Source organism: Zonotrichia leucophrys, chromosome 2 (assembly GCF_028769735.1).
Source record: "Zonotrichia leucophrys gambelii isolate GWCS_2022_RI chromosome 2, RI_Zleu_2.0, whole genome shotgun sequence".
NCBI classification, from domain to species: Eukaryota; Metazoa; Chordata; class Aves; order Passeriformes; family Passerellidae; genus Zonotrichia; species Zonotrichia leucophrys.
In genome coordinates this window covers 69,409,219-69,433,759 of record NC_088171.1, presented here as the reverse complement: position 1 = coordinate 69,433,759, position 24,541 = coordinate 69,409,219, and the positions used below count along the sequence as shown (strand labels likewise).

Here is a 24,541-nt window from a genome sequence, read left to right as displayed (position 1 = left end):
GAGAGTTAGAGAAATAATATCAAAAAGAACTGTACTTTTACTGTGTTCTTTAGATTCTTATTTTGGTGAGATCTTACTGCACTAGAACAGAAGAGGAGTGAACAAAACCACTGAAACATTTTTATTTCACATAGCCTCTGAATGCACACCTTCAAAATATCAGTGCACAAAAAGTTGGAACCCACAAAAATCCTTTAAAAAATAAAATTAAAGCATCACTAAGTCCTTAAAACTTCATATTTGATCTTTACATTATTATATAGTTGTAAATGTAATAAGCCATTAATTATACTTCTGTTTCGTCATTACTGCTGGGTAGAAGAAGATAATGTAGTACTTTTTCTTTTCCTATTTTCCTTGGTTAAATATACACTTGGCACTAGAATCTCTCACAGATAATGCTCCATGTAGATGCTGTATTTTGGAAAAAAGTACTTTTGTAGCTGCAAAGATGCAGTGTATTTTTTAAAAGTAAGGATCTACTGAGAATATTTTTTCATGTTGTTTATACTTCTTGAAACCTGTTAGCACAGTAAAAAGTTAATTTCTCAAAACTTTGCATTGTTGCTGTCCTACATTCAGGATCTAGGAATGTAAAAATAGTACACAAATCAAATACTGAGTGGGCAGTAAATTAGCATTTGGTTAGTTTATTTAGGTTTATAAATATTATTGTCTGCAGTCCATACTACTATTAATTCATTGTATTGCATTACGCTGCTAAATTTAAGCTGCTGGCTCCAGAGAGGGAACGACTTGGGATAGAAGAAAAATTGTTTGTAAGTTAGCTCTCACTGTTTTTTACAAGATTTATGTGTTAGTGTGCAGTCTTCATGCACTATCTTCTGGTAGGGTGAGAGCAAGATCAGCTTTGCTAATGTAGTCCAGATGTTTATTAGTCCTGAGGGTATATGTGCTGTTGTAGTTCCCTGCTGCTGTGTTATACTTGCTTGTAATGCTAGACAACCAATAAAGAAATTAGTTCATGTTAAACTTTCTTTTCCTGGTATGCCAGCAAACTGATGATGTGGTTTTTCTGGTGGAACAAGAGAGTATTCTTTACATGTTTTCTGTTACATGGTGAATATATAAACCATTCAGGCTGCATGGGCTTAGTGCATCAGCAGCAACAGAGTTACCTCAAGCAAGTGGTTTTAATTGAGCTAATTCACATTAAGGTGTTTTAGTGAGTGTCTGTTTTTCTTAATTCTGAGGTTTAATTGGCACTGTCATATTTAGAGACCATCTGTTTACAAGGCATTCTTTATATTAACATGCTGTCTGAAATCTGAGAACTTAAATTGTATGCAGAGAGATTAGAGGAATTTTCTGTTGTATTTATTGTGCAAATAATGCTGCTACACTCTTGCCAGTGGGTTTTTTTTATTTTTTAATAAAATATGTTTTAAATAGCAATGCCTGTGACAATTTTGATTTAGCCTTCTTGACGTACTTTCTTTTTTTTCCAAATAAAATGCAAATATGTTCAATCTCACTCAAATGTTCCTGAAATCCCAGGAATTGTGTGAGACACTTAAATTTTTTCAGGGTCTTCTACAATTTTCTTTTCATTCAGTGTAGAACTTCTGTAAGATAATGAATTTTTATATTTATTTTTTTAAATCTGAAGGGGAATTAATTTGTTTTGTTTACTTAATTCTGTAAGATGGCTGGGTAGTTTCCCTGGATGCTGATTACTGCAGAGCTTTGGTTTTTTGCTTTTTCATTATTGTGCATTTTTAATTCTTTCAAAAGGGAAAATCTTTCCACAAATTTTTGTTCAAACTCTTGAACAAGATCTACATACTGTAGAACATACTGTAGATCTTGTCTGTGGTGACAGTGGATAACCACCTAAATCACTGCAGCAGATTCTGTGTTGCTGAAAACATCATCATTTTAAAGCTGGTAAAGATGAGCTGTGTTTAATAAGCGGTGTCGTAGTTATGCAGTGAACAGAATCATAGCACAGCCTGCAGGCAGGGAGGCTGAGTCCACGAGTCAGTAAATACAGTGTGTCAGTCACAATTGTGAATGATGTAGCACATTGGATCTATTTACTTATGTGTCTTATGCTATGAGCAGTAAGATGATGAATGGAAGAACTGACAGTTATTTTGGTAATGATAATGCTGCTGTGAAAGACCATAGGAAATTTCTTTAAAAGCCTTTAAAGACTTATGAGAGAAAGAACTTCTTTCAAAATTAACTAAAACCCAATACTGTCACCTATTGGAAGTTTGTGATAAGTTTCACAATACTTTAGATTGCTCTTTAAGCCCCAGCTGTTAAAAGGATTAGGTGTATCTTTTCTGCCATGCTGCTCTGACACTAAAATAAATGTGCTTTGAATAGTTTTTGCTTTGTGTTACTCCTGAATCTGAGTATTTCAGTGTTACAGCTGGTGGTCGTCCTCTGTGACCTTCTGTTATTTTAAGTGAATGTAGGTATCAATGGAAAAGAGCAACAGTATAAACTCAGATGCTGAGATTCTCACTACAAAATTCAGGATTAATTACCAGGGACAGTTTCATCTCAGTATAAGAAAATATTTTTTTGCATTGAGAACAATCAATCACTGAAGTAAGCTCCCCAGTGAAATTATAAAGCTGCCATCACTGGAGGTTTTCAACAGTGGACTGGACAGAGTGCTAGATAATCTCACCCTGGCCCCCGTTCCCATGAAAGGTTGGACTAAATGGTCTTCTGAGGTTCTTTACAACCTGGGATGTTCTATAATTTTGGGAATTTTGATTGATTTTAAGTTTACTTGTTACAGCTCAGTTGAGCAATGCTGAAGTAGTTTTTAATGACTACTTTCAGAAATGTCTCTATAAGGTGAAATGCATAAAGCAGCAATTTAGACTTTTGAAAAGTTATTGACAGTGTAACAGTATATTAAAAAATTATCATAATCCTCTTATTTTTCTTATATGACTGTTTTTCAAAATGCTTATTAGACTCCAAGTATCTACCTCCATCAGATGAGATCTTAACTTAGGCTTGTGAATAGGGACGTACATGTGGACAGACACCCAAAGTAAAAAAATAATGTTTGATACACTGGAAAATATTTTGTGGGTTTGTAGTTATGTATAAATAAGAACATTTACAAAGGAAACATGCCATTAGTTCCTCTGATTCCTGATGGATGGATTCTCTCTACCTGAACTTCATAGAGGCAAAACAGCTAAGTAATAGTTGAACATTCTGTCTTTAACTGCTTCAGCTAGACACAAAAGAAACTTTTGCTGTTGAAAAGTGTGTTTAGGACATACACCAGAAAAAAAGCATAGATAATGTCATTAATGGCATAAATACATTTTTATCCATGGCTTTCAATCAACTTGTTAATTTGCCTGTTAGTTGTAGGGCATTAATTATAAACAGAGAAAGCTACAGTTCAAAGAATGGCATTTTCCCCATCGTACTTGTGGTTTTGGCTTTGCTACAGGAGTCAGTAGTGGTGGTATTGAATAGCATTCAGTATTGAATAGGTACAGATGAACTGAGAGTCTAAATAAAGAATGTTTTTGGAAGATAACATTTGTATCACTGTTAAATTAGAATTCCACATGCAGCATGCACATTCATGTCAACCGATATGCAAAATTATCCTAACTTTTGGGTTTTTCCCCTCTCCCCAGGCAGTGCATTGCTCCACAGCCCCATGCTGGACCTGGACAGTGATGTGCGTCCATCGCCCATCGGCCATCTCAGTCAAACTGCGTCACTGAAGAGGGGCAGCAGCTTTCAGTCTGGCCGTGATGATGGTAGGTATCTGTTCTATTTGAAAAAAAAAAGATGCAGGCCCACTGTCCACTCTGTGGTGTAGTCAAAAAGCCCAAACAACAACCCACACACTGTGTGTTTGCTTTGAATTGTTACAAAATACAATTCTTTCTTCTTGTGCACCATTGTTGCTCACTGAAGCATGTAATCCTCCATGTTTTCTGCAAGCAAAGAGCAGTTCATAAAATTCAAGTTCAAGGTTTGCTTCTTAGAATGTAGTTAAAGTAGTAAAAGTATTTTTTTTCTACAAGGCCAGATCTTTTCTCCTGCATGTATGGCCACCTACCACCTACTACATTTTGCTTGTTATACCTTTCATGCGTGTTTGCTAAGATGGTTCTCTTTGCAATTGCACCTTCTGTGTCTTCACATATCTGGCTCTCTGATTCTTTAAACCCAAAAAGGGAAACAAAATGTTTGACTAAGCTCAAGCAGTCTGTCTCTCCACAACCTGCTGAGGCCTTCTGTGTTTTGTCATCGATACCCTTGTCCAAACAACTACTTCTCAGGAATCTTTCAGTGATGACTTCACAGGAGACAGAAAACATGCTTTTCACAGAATAGATCGTTCCTTACTGAAATAGCTGTCTTACTGTTGTTACCCTTGTCATTTCTCAGCCTAAAGCCTATCATGGAGGTGATTAACAAGTGTTAAAAAATAAAACACTAAATTGCTGGTTGTTTTTTAATGCCATCCACTAACAATATGAATACCACACTTAATGTAGCAAGCAACACCCAAAATCCAGTTTATTTTTAAGTTGTTTGAATTCTTTTGCATGAGCAGGGACTTAATTGCATATATGACTGACAATTCCACTTCAGTTATTTTACTTTTAAAGTCTTAGTTATAGATCTGTTACCTTTTACAAACTGAAAAAGGTAAAATTTCAGTAAGTTTTCCACATTCTGTAGACACCCATTTAAACCAAGATTCAAAGGAAAACTGGAGAATTGGAGCACTTCAATAATCCATCCCAATAATAGGTGCCTCTGAGCTGAGTTCCTTGGTGCTTAGATGCACATGACCGCTGATAACTCTGCCATACTTGTTCTTCTCTGAGGGGAGAGACAAAGCAAGCCTACAATTGAGGATGCCTGTGCAAGAGCTACCATTCCAAATGTGCTGTGTTCTGTCTTCAGTTTGTTTGTGGATCTTTTTAGTCTTTGGTGAAATTAGGGAATGGCATCTCTGGGCTTTTTTTGTGATTTGGTGTGTTTGGAGCTTTTTTTCCTCCAATGTGTTTGACAGTGATTGTCCAAGACATTAATTAAATAAATTACTATTAATTCAAAACTGCAATGTTCGGGTAACATTCAGCTCTTGCTTGAGCATATGTTCATGAGAATATGTAAACAATAGGCAATAGCTCTCGTTTCCTCTTTAGAATGGTATAGCAGAGATTATAATAAAATCAATGGAATAAGATATAGATTGGAGTGTTTTCTAGTAACAAAGTAAAAATATCCTGAATTTATGGCCATAAGCTTTTGGACAATATGATGTGCAATAGCTTATTCAAAGAGGTATCTGCTGTCTGCAGGCTTGGGACTAAGCCTGAAATATGCTTCCTCATGGGGAAAATAATTTCAGAGATGAAGTAAATCTTGCCAGTATGTTCCCAGTTACCAATAGACATCCCTGGTTATAACCTTGGATTGGTACTGGAGCTTTTGGCAAAGATGAAGTGGTTTCTCAAAGGAACTGAATTTTTTTCATTAGAAGTTGGGGCCTGCAGAAGTTCCAGAGCCTCTGCTGCTATAGCTCTGTTGGCACAGCTTCCTGGCATTGTCACAGCTTGTTAATGAAACTTTTTCTGCCACTGAGTCTAGACAAGTTCTCTGGCAGTCATAACCAAGCTGGTGAAAGTATCTTATCCGTATCCACACTAGGAGCTTTTCTAGTAAAGCTTTGATGTTTCCATGCCTCCTAAAGAGATATACCACTCTCAGCATAGTTGCACTTGAGTTTGTCACACCCTCTTTCCAAATATTGGACTTCCATTATGATTTTATTTTCAAATACTAATTTAAAATGCCTAAACTTTTTGGCCATGAGAAGAAATGGGTAGGGCAGATGTTCTATTCTCCAGTAAAGAAATGGAGCAATACATGATCCACACCTCAAGAAATGGAAGCTGCTGAAGGCATGCTGTACTTCAAGGAGATTCAAGACTGTCTACCAACACAATAAAACAGTGAGGCTCTGGTGAAGCCTACTGGTATGTAATGTGCTATTGGGCAGCTGTTTTGGCCTAACTTGTGAATTCCTGTTATGTGTAGGCAACATTCTGTAGCAAAGTAGATATAAAAGGTGCTATTTCATGCAACATTTTTCTGTATTTCTACAGTGTTACATAGGCTGATATTATAGTCTTAAATGTATCGTTTGTACAAGACCTGAGTTTATACATAAAAAAACACCACATCAACAAACGTGTCATTTTAAAGTGTTTTGTGGGCTTTGGTGATTTGTTTTGGGGTTTTTCAAAAAATATATGATTTCTTTGTCCATGTGTTCCAAAGCAGACTGTAGTTCCTGAATTGAAATACAAGTCTCTTATCACTGTTGTGCTGATACCCTGTTTTGTTAAACCACTGTAATCATGATGGTTTCAATGGAGAACATAGATGATTATAGAAGAGTATTTCACAAAGTCTCCTTTATTTTCTGTGCTAATGACTACATCTGCCTCTGTTCAGTTTTCTCTTTACCCCCTTTCACCCATTGCAGGGGAAACTGAAAAAAGTCATCTGTTGCCAAGATTTCATTTGAAACTTTTGTAATGTCTTGGTTACTTTGATGTTACCTTACATTTTAAAGTGGTTTGAAGACAGAAGACTGTCTGAATGGATTTTTAAGTGGGCTTTCTTAGATACTCCCACAAGGGGAGCTATTCTGTAGATACTGCCATAGTGCTGGCACCTTGTAAGCATACAAGAGGAGAAGAAAGAGCCTGTATGCGTACAGATTGTGTACACATATTTGGACTAGAGTTTAAATTCTTTTATTTTTACCCAAAAGGTTTTATATATACTGTATAGTCACTTGTGAAATACAGTGGAGCAGCAAGCTAGTAGTGCATTCTTGTTATTTTTTAAAATGTTAATGTTGCTTTTTCCATCCCCTCTCTCCCTTTTAGCTTGGCGATACAAAGCTCCTCAGCAAGTTGTATTTGTTGAAAAATTGACAAAACTTGTTGTAAGTCAGCTACCCAACTTCTGGAAGCTCTGGGTTTCCTATGTGAATGGAAGTTTATTCAGTGAGGTATGGATTCTTCTGTATAAAGGACTTAAAAGTAACAAAGGTCTGTAATAATTATATTTGAAATATTTCACTGGTAGAAGTAATGACTTATTTTAGTAAGAGATTTTTCTTTTTAAAAGAACGTAAGCATACAGTGGAATTACCTTAAATTCAGACAGTGGGGGTTGTGTGTGGCTGTGTCTGTGTTCCAGTTGCTGGATTCAATAATATCTGAGTACTTTCACCTCTTACTCATAGCTGGCCCTTCACTGGTGATCTGAAGAATTAACACATTGCATGAAAGGTAGAGATATGTAAAAAGCAGAGTCATACAGAAAAAATATTGCTTCCTTTCTTTGGAAAAGGAGTACTCATTTCTTGAGTTTTAAGTATTTGGAAGTGAGGTTCTGTTCAAGATCAGAGATGCATAATAACCAAGGCACTTAGCAGAATTCACAGACACATTATAGGGAGTCTAGTCTGGAAGGTCAGTCAGCTGCACCTCCCTGTCCTAGTACTCCTTCTTGCTCAGATGATCTGATTTTTCCTAATCATCCTGATTTGGAAGGAGAAAAGCAAAAGTGAGGATTTATGACACATGCTCTTTTTATATGCACACTCCTAACAGATTTTGAAAGGGTATCTCTCAAAATTAATTTTTTATAAATTAATTAATTTGTTGTACACTGTGTTCTGCTGTGTTTAAATTCTGAAGTCATCATGCCTATCTACTATTCTTTGCAGCTTTAGTACGAAAAACAAAAGCCTTTGAGAAAGAATATTTGGAAGCTTTTGTTCTTATTTTCCAAAGAATTGATTTTTCTATTGCTATCTATTGCTACTGTTTATAAATCAATATATTATTCTCATATGATGATACTAATAGATTCTATAGCCCTTTACATGTTGAACACAATGTACAGAGCATTATAGCTTCAGTGACATAGATGCTAGGTGTGATACTCATTTTATATTATAAAAATCAAAAGAAAGATATGACATTTACTTCTAATGTTCAGTGAAGGAAGTAAAACCAAGAATAAACCTTAGTACTGTTGACTTTCACAAAAATAATTTATTTCATAAGGGAAATGACAACCTTTCTTTTTGACACCAGTACTATTGAAAATTAAACTTTATGAATTCTCCTGGTAAGTTTACTGTGATTTTTTTTCCTGCGTACAATGAAATAGAAAGCAGTTTTTAGAGAAATGAAGACTTGAACTGTAAACAAGGTTAGGAAGTCCTGCTCATGAACATGACTGCAAGTGGAAAATGTAGTGATCTTCTGTCTTGCCTGAACAAAACATTGTTTCAATATATTAAAAAAACAGAAGAGGTAGTTTTGTTGGTCTGTAAGGTACATATGTTCTTCTATGTCTGGGCCTAATTCTGAACTTCTGAGAAATTAATCCCCATAGATTTGATTTCTTCCACTCCTTTGATCCTTACAGAAGCCCCACAAGTTCTTGGGGAGATGGGAAGGAATCCATTCCTCCTGTGTGCTCTGCATGCCTCTGTCAATTGAGGATGAATGCAAGGAGGGGGTGGCATAAGCTGGAAGACTTGTAGAGCACCTAAGAATATCTGTCCTCACAGTGCATCCAAGGCTGAAAGTTTGTGTTTTGCTGTCAGAAACAGTAAAAATTTTAGTTGTCCATGAAGAAAATTCTTTTACCATGTTGCATGGTATATATCATCATTCAGGAAGCAAGGCAATTGCTACATTTTTTAAAGAAACAACCTATAGAAAATTGTATACAGGGTTATTTCAGTTAGCTTATTTAAGTCTTCAAGACATTTAAAAAATGTAGAAAGGAAATCTCCACATATGCATTTCAAGATGGATTTTTTTTTGTTTAGTGTGTAGGGTTTTGGCAGGGATGGGGTTCTTTTTAGCTCTGAAAGATTAGCTGTATGCCTTTAAATATTGTCAGTTAAGATGTGTGTGGTATTTTAACAGTTTGAAAAGTTGTGTTTTTTGAATCACTCTAGGTGAAGTCACAAATGTGAGTAGTAACCGTTGATCTTACCACAAGATAGTTTTGGTCTGTCTGTACAGGAAAGGATTAAGATTGGTCTTCAGCAAAACCACTGAAAAAAAAAATGTATCAAGGATCTATGAATTTCTCTGTTTAATCCAGCTGTAAACCAGTGTGAATTTAAAGTTGCTATCTGAAGTTTCAAGGAATACAACTTAATTTCTTTTTAATGCTTTAGAAGAGGGAAGTAGGAGTTAAACACAGCAATAATTTGAAGGTTGTTCTCCTTGTCTGAAATGGTATAATTCAGAGCTTTAACATACAAGAGTTTAATAGCTATGTGTTTTCCAAAACTGTTAAGCAGTTTGATTTTTCTCTAATTTTTGCTCACTTTGAATTATTTATTTTATTTAAAAAAATCTTAAATGCTTTAACTATAGAAGGATTTTGAAAAACACAGCATTTGAAATTAATCATTTACAAGTAAACTGATTGTCTTTGAGGACACTTCTATCATGTTATTGCACTTCTTGTCCAGTAGATGTTGCTGTACAAACATAAAATAGGAGATTTTCTAAGTATAAAATTCGACGTCTGCGCTTCGCCTAGGATTTGAAATAACTTTTTCAATGTAATTTACTGAGATCTCAGTACTCTTCACAGAAGGGTAGAGCTACAAACAGGAAGACTATTAGTCAAATCATGTTTTTCTTCAACTGTAACTGTCTCATGCAAAGTATACTCATGTTCCGCTGTTCTCAAAGAAGTGACAATAAAGGTGCTGCTTTTTTTTCAGTCTCTTTTCCAATTAGTTGAATTATTTAAAGAGCATTGTTACAAAATACAGTTCCTAAACTAAACGAAAACCCTGCAGCCCTCCCCCTCACATCATACATTTCCAAATTGCCTTCATTCCAAAATTTGTCTCCCACTTCACATTGATGTTTTTCTCTGGTCAGCTTCCATACTAAAAAAATACAGTTTCTTCATGTAAACTTGATGCAAAAATTGACTGTATATGTTTTAGATCTCACTAACACTGCAGTGAGAAAACTTTAACCTCAGGAAGTTTGTACTGCTTGAGCTACTCTTATGCTTGTCTCTGACTTTGTCTTAAGCACACATTTTTCCTCAGAGTTAAACATAAGGGTACTTATCTACAGTAAGTTGAGTTTGTTGAGGTATATATAGTCTTTGCTTACTGAAATGCCCTGAGTTGATTTTTGTAATTACATCATAAGCTTGCCAGTTTTCACTTCTTCACTTTGAAACCCCCTTTTTCAGAATTATTTTAACAGTGGTTATAAGATACTTACACTTTTCAATTTTCTCATTTTCACAAGACTGCTGAAAAATCTGGCCAAATGGAAAGATCGAAGAAAAATGCTAGGCAAAGACAAAATGATTTCAAGGTAAGTAGTTGGGGGAGATGTGGTGGGGAGAACCCTAATTTCTCTCATTTGTCCTTCATGGTAAGATACTTTAGTGTCACCTTGAAAAATAAGATTTCCTAAATAATTTGTGTAAGCTCATACCTCCTTTTCCTCCCTTCTCTACCATATGAAGCCCCTGTAAATCTAACATTTCTACCTGCTGTATATAGCAGGTACATGGCTGCTTAAGCATCTTGGTAGAGATTTTTCCTTGATTTTTCTTCCCCTTCTTCTGATGCAGAAAATGATTCAGGAAGTTATGCACTCTCTGGTAAAACTTATACGTGGAGCCTTGCTTCCATTCAGCCTCAGAGAAGGAGAATTAAGACAGTATGGTGGCTGGGAGATGAAATCTGAACTTTCTGGCCAGTGGCTAACACATGTTATCCAGACCGTAAGGTAAATGCATCTCTGGACCCATAAAATCATTCTATTAATGGAATATGTGTGCTTTAAGGCAAAATGTTTTGTTCATTGTGTTAAATACCCTGAATTTTGAGAATGTTAACATTTTCAAAAGTAGAATTGCAAAAAAAATGGCTTATGTCAGATTTAGGATTCTGTGTGCAAGTGTAATTATCAATGTCTCGTGGTACAGTCTTATTACATAATAATATATTCATTTTTTCCCATAGCATCTTATGGAAAAGTTTAAACAAAATATTTGACTGGCACAGCATAGAGCATAGGCACTCAGTGAATTAAACACGATTTCATTCTTTAGGGTATAAAGCAATTATTTGCTGCATTTGCTACACGTCTTCCTATCTTTGCCAAAATGAGTGAAAATATCGTGTTTTTCACTGTAGTTATTCTTAGATCACAATTTACCATTACAGTTGTTTAATGGAAGGTGATATTCCTGCTTATAATGTCATTCAGCTTATATTTTTTATAAAATCAATGATGTACATTTCATTAATTGCAAAATGACTCAGTAATATACAAAAATTTCTGTGGGGCCTACAAGAATTTTCATTACTTTTTGAAAAGTAACTACTCCTTTTGAGTAATACCTGGGTATGATACTGTACTTTTTATCTTGAATTTTCAAAGCAGGTAACAGCACAGATGAAGAAAAGAAAGGGGTATAATCATGTATAGATATTCTTAGTGCAGATGGGGTGATACATACCTGTTGTCAAGTCTGTTTGACACTTTCTGTCACTCTGTTGTCACTTGAATTATCTGCACTGTAACCACATAGAAAAATATTTCCATCTGAAGTTTATTATTCTGGCTGAGTTTTATGGAATGCTTTCAATTTAAGAAGGAACTGACTTGATGAAAAAATATAAAGGGGCACCCTTTTATGAGAAGCAAGCAATGAGTTTCCCTCAAATTATAAAATTCTAGACTTTAGCACTTGCACATCTGTAATACTGACTTGGAAGTGTAAGCAGTGGTTCTCTAAAGGTTAGCTGTGCTCCTGCCATCTGAGATAAGATCCTGGCTGAGGCTACAGACTATGAAGACATTTTTTTTTTCAGAGAATCTCCTTTTGCTTTCCGGGCACTACCCTTGTAATGAACAACTGAACTGAGAGCTGGGGAAATCCTCTTTCCCTCCTACTCCTTTCCCCACCTTGTTTACTTAGTGATGGCACTTGAGCAAACTGGGCTAGACTTTACTGCAAAGTGATCAAAAGTAGAGAATAAAAGGGGCATCTGGAGAAGAGGAATGGAACATGTCATCATTGAGTATTGATCAGTTGTGACCAGGTCAGAAGCTTGTGCAAGTGCTGCAAGTAGGTTAATTTTCTAGCCCCACACTTAGACAGTCTGCAAAATTCTTGTGACTCACTAGTGATGAAGGTGGGCTGTTCCCAAGAGGAATCTACACATTGCCTAAGACCTTTATTTGTTGCAAAGTTATATAATAGCCTAAGCCTTATTTTCACAGTTCCTAGCTAAAAGTCATTGTGAAGCACATGATAGAATTTTACTCTTTTCTGTTGTCTCACAAATGATTTACTGTTTTCTGCTTGTACTTAAGACTGATAGAACTCACAGCATTAGATAACAAGGAGTTGTCATTACATCTGTGTGATCTTAATTTTTCTGCTCCTTTTTATGTCTCACACAGCTGATATCACACATACATATTTGTGTGTATCACACAGGTGGTAGCACAGTCTTTATCTTGTACCTCATCCTCTCATTGCCCAGTATGAGTAGATGCCAGAGAATAAATTAGAGCTATGCAATCAAGTGAGCCTTGCTGATAAGATTTTTGTCTTACTATAAAGGTATGAAAGGTATGTATTTGGTAGGGTGTATTATAAGAGAAAAAAGATTATCTTAGGGATGTGACAGCTGTGTGCTCAGTGGAATCAGCTCTAAAGTACAGGGCTTCTGTGTAGTCTAAAGTAACTTAAATTTCTCACAGATAGGTATTTACATTCTTTCCTGGCTGGTTGAGATAGTACAGATTTTTCTAATCAACTACTAATTCAGTAGTTGTGCTGAGTGGAGAGCAGCCTCATTAATGGCGGGAGTTTGATGGTTTGTGCCCAATACCAGGGGCATGGAACTGGAGCCTACAGATGGATGATTGGAAATGTTCCACCTGTTTGCTTTGTGCCTTCCTATTCTTCCACTTTGGCACTTCCTATTACCTGTACTTTGCTCCATATTAGCTGCAGGGGAGGTGGCAGTCGCTGCCTTTGAATTGTCCTTGCTTACATATCCAGGAGTTGGATAAAAGTAGTGAACAACCCTCTGTGTCCCTAAGCCTGAGTGCAGCTGCAGCTTTTTAGTTGAAAGCTGAAATGCTAATTCTTGCAAGTAGCTGCTGTGTTACTATTTCTAAAGGAAAAAACCCAGAAATTAATGTCTCCATCCTCACCTGTAGTACCAGTGTTTTGTGCCTGGTGAGAGTTGGCAGCAAAACAGTGAATTAATTTACTCTGCCCATGGTGCAGTATCTGTATTTTGGCTCCTTGAATATGCATATTCTTAGCAATCTGATGCACAGCCACATCACCATTCCTCGCAGCTTAATTGTGGTTACTGTTTTCATGCAAGTAAAAACAAAATCTCAGAAACCCAGTTGTGGATCTCATATTTGACCTAGGCATTCATCTAAAGCAAAAAAACACATTGCTTCTGCTCCAAAAGGATTATTCTTGGATCATAGGACAGGAGATCAAGCAGAGAAGTGTAAAAAGATGGTAGAAAAAAGATGGCATGTTGCTGTGATGGCATTATTGTCATCTTAGAGAAAAATAAATCTGCATTTACAATCTTCTTATTTAAATAAATAATTAATCTTCTCAGAGTGGGATAATTCATTTTCAAAGATACACTGAGAATGGAGCTGTTGTATTTATATATGCAGAAAATGTCTGAAAAATTCAATGTGGTCATATCAGCTTAAAAACCCTTCAGATTTACACTTCCACCTAACTTTATTTCTTTTCTAGGCTTAGTTCTGAGTCTCTTACTGCACTTGAGATACCCAATGACATGCTTCAAATCATCCAGGATCTTATTCTGGACCTTCGTGTACGTTGCATTATCGTGACCTTACAGCACACAGCTGAAGGTAATGGAAGGCTGCAGGTGCCCTTGCTCACTGTCATTCTTTGTGACCCTAATGAGGCCAAACCATGGTCTGACAGATAACTGTGTTTGTTACAGATGTTGTAGTGGCAGTGCACTCATCTGATTCTGTAGTCTCTCACAAAGGTTACTCAGATACCTGATTTTTCTGCCAGAAATAAGTAATGAGTATTTTCTTCCCTCAGTCTAATAAATAAAGTAGGTTAGACTTGTTTCTTTTGGGTTGAGACAGTTCTACAATGCAAATTATTTATTTCACAATGCAGCTTTTCCATGTTGGAAATAAAATTTATTTTCTTTCTTGAGAATTCTTCTAACATGAAGAATTAAATAAGCAGTGTCTCATCCCCAAGGACAAAAAAAAGCCCAAACAAACAATCCACAGCCCTTTATTTTAGTTATGGGGTTTCCAGGGCTTTTTACTAACATTGTAATCCCCAGGCTTCCTGCTGTGTACACAACTTTTGCCATAAATATCTGGATTGTGAAAGCCAGTAACACATTTTCTAGATCTACTATGACTCTATACCATCAGAGGCCATTCTTCTTGCTGTCTTGCATTCAACTCTGAAACTTAAATTTCAGTTAAGTAGATCTCCTAGAAATAAATGTCTCTCCTAAAATTGGGGCAGATTGATCTACTAATTCTCTTAGCAGGGCCAAGGATTTTTTTCCAAAAGACTACTTACCCTCAATGTTAAAAAAAAATTATGGCTTTTTAATATTACAATTTAGTCACTTTTAATCTTTGGCATATGATTCTATGTAGACTTTGAGTTTTACTCTAGGCTTAAGCATAGGTGGCTATATCAAGCAAGTTTTTAAACTTTTGGTGGCAACAAATCATTAGTTATCTATGGTTTATTTGTTACAGTATTGATATGAATTGCATTCTTGGCTCTTGTTTTATTAAATCCCATTCCACAATTAACTTTTTATTTTCTGCATTAATATCAAGAGAGCTGGCTGAACAAGTTTATACATTGTCTTGTCTCCTTAAAACTCTGTAAAGTCCTATCACTATTTCAGGTTTCACATAAAGTATGAGAAAGTCTTTTTTGCTTTTCAGCCCTTAGCACAATTGAGTTCAATTAATTTTTCTTAATGGTGTAAGAGATTTTTTTCCTTTTAATTGTGATATGAGGATGATCTTATTGGACTGACTCCTGTCTGGGAACTGTGAGGGAGTCCTCAGATGTCTTGCTGTTTGAAAGCAAGGAAGTATTTAGCTCTCAACCATTTTCTTGACAGTCCTCAGCTTATCCAATCTCTGACCTACCTACCTAGCTTCTCCAGCGCAGTGCAGAGAGCTCAAATATGTGGCCAATGATGAAAAAATTTGTTGTTTGACTGGTTTTACCTACTTGTTGCACCAAGGCAATAGCCCAGTTCTTTGTTCGCATGCAGAGTTTCTGCTCCTTTTTTTTCTCTTTGCCTACTAATGAAAATTGTACTTTTGGAATGTGTTTAAGACAGTGGGGATTTTTATCAGCACATGACGAGGTTTACTGGGCCCTTTAATGAAAAGCTCTTATTATTGGGGAACAAGTGAAAGTACAGGTAATGGATATTCTTGTGGAGTTATGTAAATGTATATGTAGTTAAAATATTCATTAGAGCACTTTAGCTTTTCAAATACGATAAACCTGCCCACACACAGGAGTTTTTTTGTTGTCTTATGATAAACACCATGTACACACACTGGCCCTGTGAGGCAGTCTGTGTTCTTTCCCTCCTGTATGTGGTCACTGGTCATAAAGGTCATGAAAGACAAATTATGTGAATGCCAGACTAGACAGTGAGATTACATGAATGTATTTGACTGGAATTTGATGAGCAGTGAAGTATGAGAAAGAAATCAGGTGGGTTTTATATTTGTATTAGCTAAGAGCAGAATGCAAAAGTGAGCAGCCACAAAAACATGTAAAGGCTGCCCAGTGCAATCTAAGCCCTTAGAAGAGTATAAATTGAATTAAGTAGGAAAGTGAACAGAGTCATTATTCTACACAATCCCTTAATGCCTTTTATCCTTACTGAGTCTATACTTGTGTGAGTGTTGCAGAGTATGACACTATAACTAAGCTTCTTAATTTAGCTACAGAAAGCACTGAAATTTTGAGGATAACTTGTAGCATGCATTAGTTATTCTCTTTTCTTGGATTTTTAGAAGAGATGGTAATTCACTGCAATTTTTATTCATTTAAAAGAGAGTTGCATGATATGTAGGCACTTCTGATGAGCAGTTTCTTCGTAGGAAAACTGTATGTCAAAGCCCCATAAATTGCACACAGGTCATCTTTGTTCTGTTTACACTTCAGTTAAGCCCAAAACACGGTGATGATGCATAATGCACATCATCCACAGAAGAATTGTGTTTTATAGTGCATAAGTTTTGGATTCACATCCTAATAAATAGTAAGCCTGTATAAGTTAACACCTTCTGGTGTTAACTTATGGGAGAGAGTGCTTTTTGCATATTTGTTCATGTACTTCTGAAGAAAATCTAGCACCATGGATCCTTGACCCTGAGTTGGGAACCTGTGCCTCTTTTAGAGTTCTGAATATGAATTACATGCTGTCCTTTCTGTCTTTGCTAAAATGCTAGGCAGTTTTTCTTTCATTTTAAATGCTAGAGCGTTACAGGCTAGAGACTTGGATTCTTAGTTGGAGTATTTTATATTGTGATTAAAAATTTACAAAACAAAACCAAACCCAAAGCCTTTGCAATATGCCTTTAATTCTAAGCTTTCCAGTAAACGATGTGCTTTGTGCAAGTCCTGCCATGTACAATATAAGTGCTTCTCTGTGTGGTGTCAGCAGACCATGTGTGAGTTCCATTCTTAGTCATTTGAGAGTACTGAAGGCTTTGAAGCTTGTAGTGCTATTTGCTTGTATGCCTAGTCATTGCAGTCCCAGTATCTGTGGTTTCTTTTCAAGTTCAAGAGTTTTTAATAATTAAAATTTATACCTTCTCTCCCCACCCACCCATCCCATGTTTCCCCTATTATTCTGTCCTACAGATATAAAGAGATTAGCTGAAAAGGAGGACTGGGTTGTTGATAATGAAGGTTTGACATCGTTGGTGGGTATACTTGGTGTCGTGTAGACACTTCCGTTGCTGGAATTTTTCTTTCTTTTGCATGTGTAATGAAAGTGATTTCTACATTCTCCAAATTTTAAATTACTTTGGACTTTATCTGTTCTTGAAAACAGGTTTTTGAAAACAGGTCCTCAGAAACTAAAATGGCATCACAGAAATCAGTGAAAATAGAACTGGTGTTAAGTCACCTGAGGATCTGACTTTTGATTTATTACCTTGTTTTAGATTAGAATCAGTGCATAGTGTCTGTAGCTTTATTAAAATATGGGACACTAATTTTTTTTTTAATTCTTTGAATGGTTACCTCTTTGAATGGTTTACTGGAGTAAAAAGTCATACTTGAGGTCACAAGTTCAGTTCACATCAAAATGCTTCATAACTTAGTAGGCACACTACCATGGAATTGGTCTGTAGCTGAATAAATAGGTCACTTATATGTTATAATGAGAAATTGAACTGAAAAGCAACTAATTTAGGATATTGCCTATTGGCAAACAACCAATGACTTGAAACCAAATTCAGATAAATTAGTGAGACGCTTTCTGGAAATAAACAGTAATGAGTAATGCCTAAAACACAGCAAGCGCGCTGTAGGTGTGACTTAAATACAATCTGCGAAAGCAGAAAAGGCCTGTGGGAGGGACAGTTCCTTTGTGTATGTTATCTAAGGGAATGCTCCACAGACTTTTTTAGTTCTTCTTATTTGCTTCTATAAATATGTGTTTGAAGTTGAGTAGGAGGACATTAAGCAGTCACAATATGCATACCGTAGGAAGGAGTGTTGTTGTCAATTGTAGTACTATAACCAGATTTACAGCTTCTGGTCTTGATTTCAGTTGCTGCTGCTATGGGCAAGTCCCTATAAGTTCTGGTTTTCACGGTGTTTATCTGCTGAATGAAGGCAGGGGGGAAGTTCTTCCACAGAAGTGTTGTTTCTTTATGCTTGTGCTGTAGCCTAAGCCATCTTTATTTAAAAACTGCTCAAATAATTTTTGTGGTTTGAAATCACCCATCCATTCCTTGTATACTGTACTTCACTAGATACCTTTTGAGACCATGGTTGAAACATACCAAATTTTAATGGTGGAAGCTGTGTTTTGTCATAGAGAAACTGTTTACCTACTGAAGTATAGTTCATTGGGGTAATATTAGAGCAAAAGTTAACCAGTATAAAAAAGGACCAGGCAGTCTCTTTGGGGACATTTTAGGCTTGAGGTAGAAACTGTATTTTAAGTTTGTAGAAAAGGTTGAAGACCTCTCTAGCATTTGTATTCCAGGCAAAAGATACAGTGAAATACAGAACCAAGTTGGGTTTTTTTTTTTCAACTTCATAATATCCAAAGATTCATACAAACAACTTTCCTCTCCTGAGATGTGATGTTTTATAGTGTGGAAGTGAAAAGCCAAGAGCAGCACTTTACTGCTGGCCTTCTTCTATTAACGGATCCAAAAATACTAAATACAGATGGTCTTAGTGGCTTTTTCATGATTTTCGTTGTGCCATGTGAGCATCAGTTTCCCTATCCACCTCCATCATTTACAGAAATAAAAGTTATTTCTAAGCCTAAAGTTGGTGGCATGCCATAAACTATCTACTGAATGAAAAGCAACTTTACAGGACTTAAAAGCATTTTTGTCCACTCCTCTTCTTTAAGTCAAATCCAGTAAGATGATGTCTCACTTTGCTGGAGAGTGACTGCTTCATGTTGCCCTGCACAACAGTTTCCTGCCCAATACCAGCAGACACATGCATTAAAAAAATTAGGTGTGGCTTATCGGAGAAGAGAGAAAGACAAGGAAAAAGTGACTAATGACTCTGCTGTGAACTTGTTTGCACTTTCAGGATGAAATTGATACATGTTATCCAAGACATTCAAATTTCAGGTTTGGAAACCTGAAGGTAACAACAGGCCCTCAAACCGTTTTTGTTCCATTTGAAACAAATTTCAGTCTGATTTTTTTAGAAACATTTTGCTGAAATACAATGCAGAAATATTGGACATCCCAGGTGAAATTCTATTCCATCTTGGATCAAGGAGTGGAGGAGGGAGTGTGTCAACAGTCATCTGTAATGCTACCACAAAAAGCTCTAAATATCTTTCCTACGCCTTTTATATGAGGCTGTTTGATGTAAAAGTACATTGATCTATGGTAATAATTCTGTAGATAATTTACATTAAAAAGTACATCACTATGAAAGGATCCCTTGGTAATACATGAAGTGTGATTTTTTTTTCCCTCCAACCCCTTATTTGGAATAATTTGGAAATAAAGAGCTTACTCTACATCTTGTGAGTTTTTAATCTATTTGTGTAGTGTATATTTAACATGCTTATCTACAGCTAACAACTCGTTTGACTTTCAGCCATCCCAGTTTGAACAGTGCATTATTCGTTCCTTGCAATCTCTTAAAACTGTGTTGGACTGCAAACCTGGAGAAACCAGTGTAAGGTTTGATTTATGTTTTCATTTTTGTTCTTCTGAAACCCAATAGTAATTTATGTGAGAAGAACTTTCAGAGAATGATCCAATGTTATAACTTTCCTCTGTATTTGTTTCCCATGTACACCTTTTCACTTGTGCTAGCTTTTAAACTTCTGATTGTGCTTCATTTTTTAAGGGTAATTTGTGGTTATGGGACGGATGGAACTTGTATTTAAATCCTTAAAGCTGTTCTTCTGGAAAAAAAATGCTACTCATGTACTATTCAGATAGCAGTAGACATTACATCTAAATTAAAAAAGGGAGAGGCTGTTCCTAGGAGTTACTCTTCACCCACTGTTAGATACAAATTACTTGAAGAACTTAAATTCAGTTTTTTGTCCCCATCTGCTCAGTACCTTGAGGCCCTGATTGATTGAAACATTGATATTTCTTTCTTAGGGAGTTTAATACTTTTCCAAACTCTCTTGGGACCTTTGTATAGATATTGTTTCTCTTTCCTCATTTACATTAATCTTTCTGACTAGCTGGTCTGTTTTCTTAATGAACATTTATTCAAAAGAATCTGCAGTGAATTCACCTGCACGATGAATCCTCCTTTTTAGGACATGAAGACCTTGAAATATCCTGAGAGCTTTTGCTGCAATTCCATTAGCCAGCAATGACACATGCCACATGTGCTAGGTTTTTCTTCCTTTTACCGTGTTATCTCGTCATGCTTATCAAACTGTTTACTGGGACTTGTATTTTCTCTCCCATTTTTAGGGTGGAGAAAAATTGAAATTGATCCATAAGAAAACAGTGCCCCAGCAGCCATTTCCTTTAATTGTGTCATCTCTTTAGGGATAAGTTACTCAGGTCTTCCTTGAAAATAAGGCCATGTGAAGTTGTTCTGCTGAAATAATATGCTTGCATCCTCAGGTTTTCCAGCAGCAGAAAACACAGGAGGATGTGTGCCAACTAAGCATTGGGATCATGCAGGTATCTTGATCTCTTTGAAGTATGAAATTGTCAACACCAGTGATGATCAAAAATGTGTGCGTTGTACCTTACCCACCTCCCAAAAGGTAGCTTAAGTTGATGACTCTGTTATTCCTGTGCTACACTCAGGGATTCTGAGAAATGTTTGACTTTAAAAGTAGGTAGAGCTGACTAGCTCAATCCAGTGATGGCAAATCCTGAGAGAGTAAGTGACATTTTCAAGTATTTTACTGAATGTGATTGTTCAAGATTTTACTGACAATGAAGCTTCCTGAGCTGATGCCATCTAACATCTATATACTGCAGTCAGAGGAGAAATGCTGGTTTTCATCAGCTGAGGATCTGGCTTTTAATTTCTGTAGCAGAAAACAGTGTTCTTTGTAACAATATCTGATTTTTTTTTAGTTTGTTTGAAATTTGGTAATAGCATTCTTTAGGTTTTTGAACCATTTTAATAGTCTCCTCAAATAAAAAATGGGGAGCCAAAGCAACAAAAGGATTATAGTGAGGCTTCTGCAATTTTTACTTGGAATCCACTGTTCAGATTGAGCACATAAAAACTGTTAACCGTGCTAATCAGCAGATTATCACTGCATAATTTTAAACATGCATCATGAAAATTACTTATCAGGGTTAAAAATTACTATGTTTTCCTACTAGTACGCTATGATGCATGCAAAATAGAAAATATGCATTCAAAATTTGTAACTAAACGTTACTGTGTTTATGTAAGGTTTAAGACAAAACCAGGTGGTGATTGGTCTGCTTTTATTGAGTGTAGTAAAAGTGAATTTGAAAACGTTTTTTAGTTCTGACAGAAAATTTAGATCTTGCTTTATTATTTCCTAGGGCTTTATAGATTGTTTGGAACAACTGAGCACCAAACCTGATGGTGACATAGATACATCACAGTAAGTAAAAAGAAATAAAATTTATGTGTAGTATTCTGCAATTGTGTGTGCAGTCTTATATTTCACCGGGGTTGTGGTTTTATCCCTTCTGTATTTCATATTTCTTGTGAATACTTTTGCCTCTGAATACTGATGCTTTGAAATAAGAGCAGATACTTTTTATGTCAAGATGTTGTGTGGCATCATGTAATAAAGATCATATAATATAATTAATGTTACATTATTTATATTATTTCTACAGTGACACAAGTTGTGTGCTGCTGTTGAGGCAGATGTGTTGGTTTTGACATGACTTTACATGGAATCAGTTGTACCTGTCACTAAGTAATGTCCGGTCTTGGTGAAACATCCCCTGCCTTTCTTTTCTTCCCTTCTGCTTTTTTACTGATTGTATTGGTATTTCTGCTAAATTCATGAAAGTTGTTTGTTCAATAAATTCTTATGAGCCACTTATTTTAGAGATCAAAACAAGTCAGAGTAACCTGAGCTTCTAGGAGTTACAAACATTTGTGAAAAGCCAGAGACTTGGCAAATGTAGCAATATGCATTGGAAAGGGCAAATTCACTCTGGTTTTAATGAAGTTTGGTTTTTTTCCTATTCAGATGACCATTGGCTGGATAGGTGTAAAAACAGAATCTGTAGCAAAACAAAGAAGTTATATTAAAGATAAATGCTTAAGGAAGGAAAGGTCTGTAGCTAGAACAATACTATCAGACCACCAAACTCCTCCTGCAGGTTTTGTGGGCATCTTGGAAAAACTGAACAATGTGGACTGCTTTGTTATCTGGTGTAAGGGAGGGTTTGAAACAGAATTGCATTTCATTCCTTTTGATTGAATCCACCATGTATCACATAACCAAAAGCACTATACTTTTGTATATACTTACTTTTTAAACAATATTCCTAGTCTTTCAGTTGATGTTTCATCTCCAGATTTGTTTGGAAGCATTCATGAAGAATCAAGTCTTTCTTCAGTAAGTTTGGTTTTTTTATCTAAAAGTTGATGTGAAAATATTTCTCAAAGAAACAGGAATGTGGCTCTTTTTTATTGTTGCAATACTGTAAATATAGTTTCTTTTGTTTTCTTTTTTTATAGAGAATAATTTTGTATTCTGTAGGCATTTCTCTTGTTGAAAGCACTGATTTTTACAGTATCTTAGTGTACCATGTTAAGGTAACTCATGAAAGTGATATTTGAAAACAGGTCCTCAGAAACTAAAATGGCATCACAGAAATCAGTGAAAATAGAACTGGTGTTAAGTCAGCTGAGGATCTGATTTTTGATTTATCACCTTGTTTTAGATTAGAATCAGTCTGATTATTAGTTACTTTTGAAACCCACAAGATACAGATATTCAATAATACTACTTTCCCACAGAAAATTTACTGAGAATAAGTACTGATAATTTGTTTGGCTTGTTTCATTTTGGATTTTTAGGAAGTTGAAAAAATAGTTTTAATATTCTTAATGCTTTGGTTAACGTACTTTCTTCCATTTAAGCAGCTGATGAAAAAATGTAGGTTTTACCTGCAAGAAACCTACTGACAACCTGTTGTGAAATTAATATTCCTTAGTACGGGTTTTAGATGTTGTCAGAAGCTCAGCTTTGCTGAATTTACAAGAGTAATCAACATTTCTGCCACAATAAAGAATCACAGATTGCCAAACTGGGGCAAGTTTCTGAATTGTAGACTATAATAACTAGTTCTTTATATCATTTTATTCTTGCAACACACAGATTTGGTATTAATTGTTGACTTGTGGCTTCTTCCCATATGTCATAGGTATAAATGCTTAAAAAAAAGAAATCATCATTTTAGGCAATGTATGGCTTCTAGGGCTCCATGGTATTATTTTCTTAAGTAAATCACAAGACATTTTGTCTTCTCTGTCTTGAATGAGAACAGAGAAAGTGAGTGATTGGACTAAGATTGGTCACTGTATTTTTTAAATTCTCATTTTTCAAATAGTTTGCATACTGCCTGATTATAACTTAAAGTAGAAGGCAACTCTCAGTCCTAGTCATTGTATTACTGAAATACAAAACTGTCCAGAGTTCTGAGTCTGAAAACCAATACCATTTTTAATCAGATCAGTGCTGTTATGGTGACTTTACTGTAAAATAATTTTGTTTTCAAAATATTTTCTCAGTTGATTTTTAACTTCCATCTGAGGTAGAAAAATAGTGTGAAATGAAAAGGAGGAGGGGGAAGAGGGAAGACCCAATCTATTTAAATAGTCTTGTTTGGTTCTTTGTTTGGAAGCTATATCTTCTATCAAGATCAAGGACAGGCAATTGTAGTATCTCAACTCCAGAATATATTTGACTCTCTTGCAGTCAAAAAAATCATTGTAAAACAGACATAAGTTATGACAACCTAGAATTTCTTCAAACTGCTGAAATTATATAATGCAGTTCAGAACCTTCTAGTATTTTAGAGTTGGTGAGTGCATTTGTTCAGTACCTGCTTCCCTTGTTTTAGCCAGCTTCGTGGAAAGTAAAGATGATCTTCAGTTGATTTTTATGATGGCCATAATTCTTAGTATATTTATGATGGTCATAATTCTTAGTATATTTCTTGAAACGAAGTAAAATCCAGAAACAGCTTCCTGGAAAGCCGTCCAAACCTAATTTTTGTAAAGAAGTCTTAACCACAGATCTGTATTAGTCATAACTATTCCAATTAATGCTCTGGATCATATAAGAGGACCTATCAGAGGAAGCATCCTGTTCAGTCATCATACCTAATATTCATTCATTTCTCAGTAGTTTGTTGACAAATGTATTTGTAAACCCTACTTTATTTATGAGAATGTTTATTATGGACAGAGAGTCAGTAAAATACTCTATATACATTTACATTGTTGGTTATGATGATACTTCTTTTTTCAACTGTTATGCTCTTTCTTCTCTTAATCTTTAGGAGCAGAGACTTTTAATTGCACTCAGTAACTGCCGTTACCTGGAGCGCCATACCTTCCTAAATATAGCTGAGCACTTTGAGAAACATGGCTTCCAAGGTGTTGATAAAATAACTCAAGTAAGTGAGAGCCCTGGAATGAAGCATCATTGCTTTAAGGTTTTTAT

The 24,541-nt window shown here is 35.7% G+C and overlaps 1 protein-coding gene across 2 annotated transcripts in view; it reads left to right on the top strand.

Annotated features, from left to right (window-relative positions):
* EXOC2 (exocyst complex component 2) overlaps positions 1–24,541 on the top strand; it is a 125,879-nt gene that overhangs the window by 63,956 nt on the left and 37,382 nt on the right. For both annotated transcript variants that reach the window (XM_064705376.1, XM_064705374.1), the window contains exons 12-22: positions 3,648–3,773; positions 6,936–7,060; positions 10,365–10,433; positions 10,696–10,853; positions 13,879–14,000; positions 17,038–17,099; positions 19,483–19,563; positions 20,481–20,540; positions 21,390–21,451; positions 22,360–22,426; positions 24,378–24,494. In XM_064705376.1, the coding sequence (XP_064561446.1) occupies positions 3,648–3,773; positions 6,936–7,060; positions 10,365–10,433; positions 10,696–10,853; positions 13,879–14,000; positions 17,038–17,099; positions 19,483–19,563; positions 20,481–20,540; positions 21,390–21,451; positions 22,360–22,426; positions 24,378–24,494 (1,049 nt within the window). The remainder of the gene's footprint in view (positions 1–3,647; positions 3,774–6,935; positions 7,061–10,364; positions 10,434–10,695; positions 10,854–13,878; positions 14,001–17,037; positions 17,100–19,482; positions 19,564–20,480; positions 20,541–21,389; positions 21,452–22,359; positions 22,427–24,377; positions 24,495–24,541) is intronic.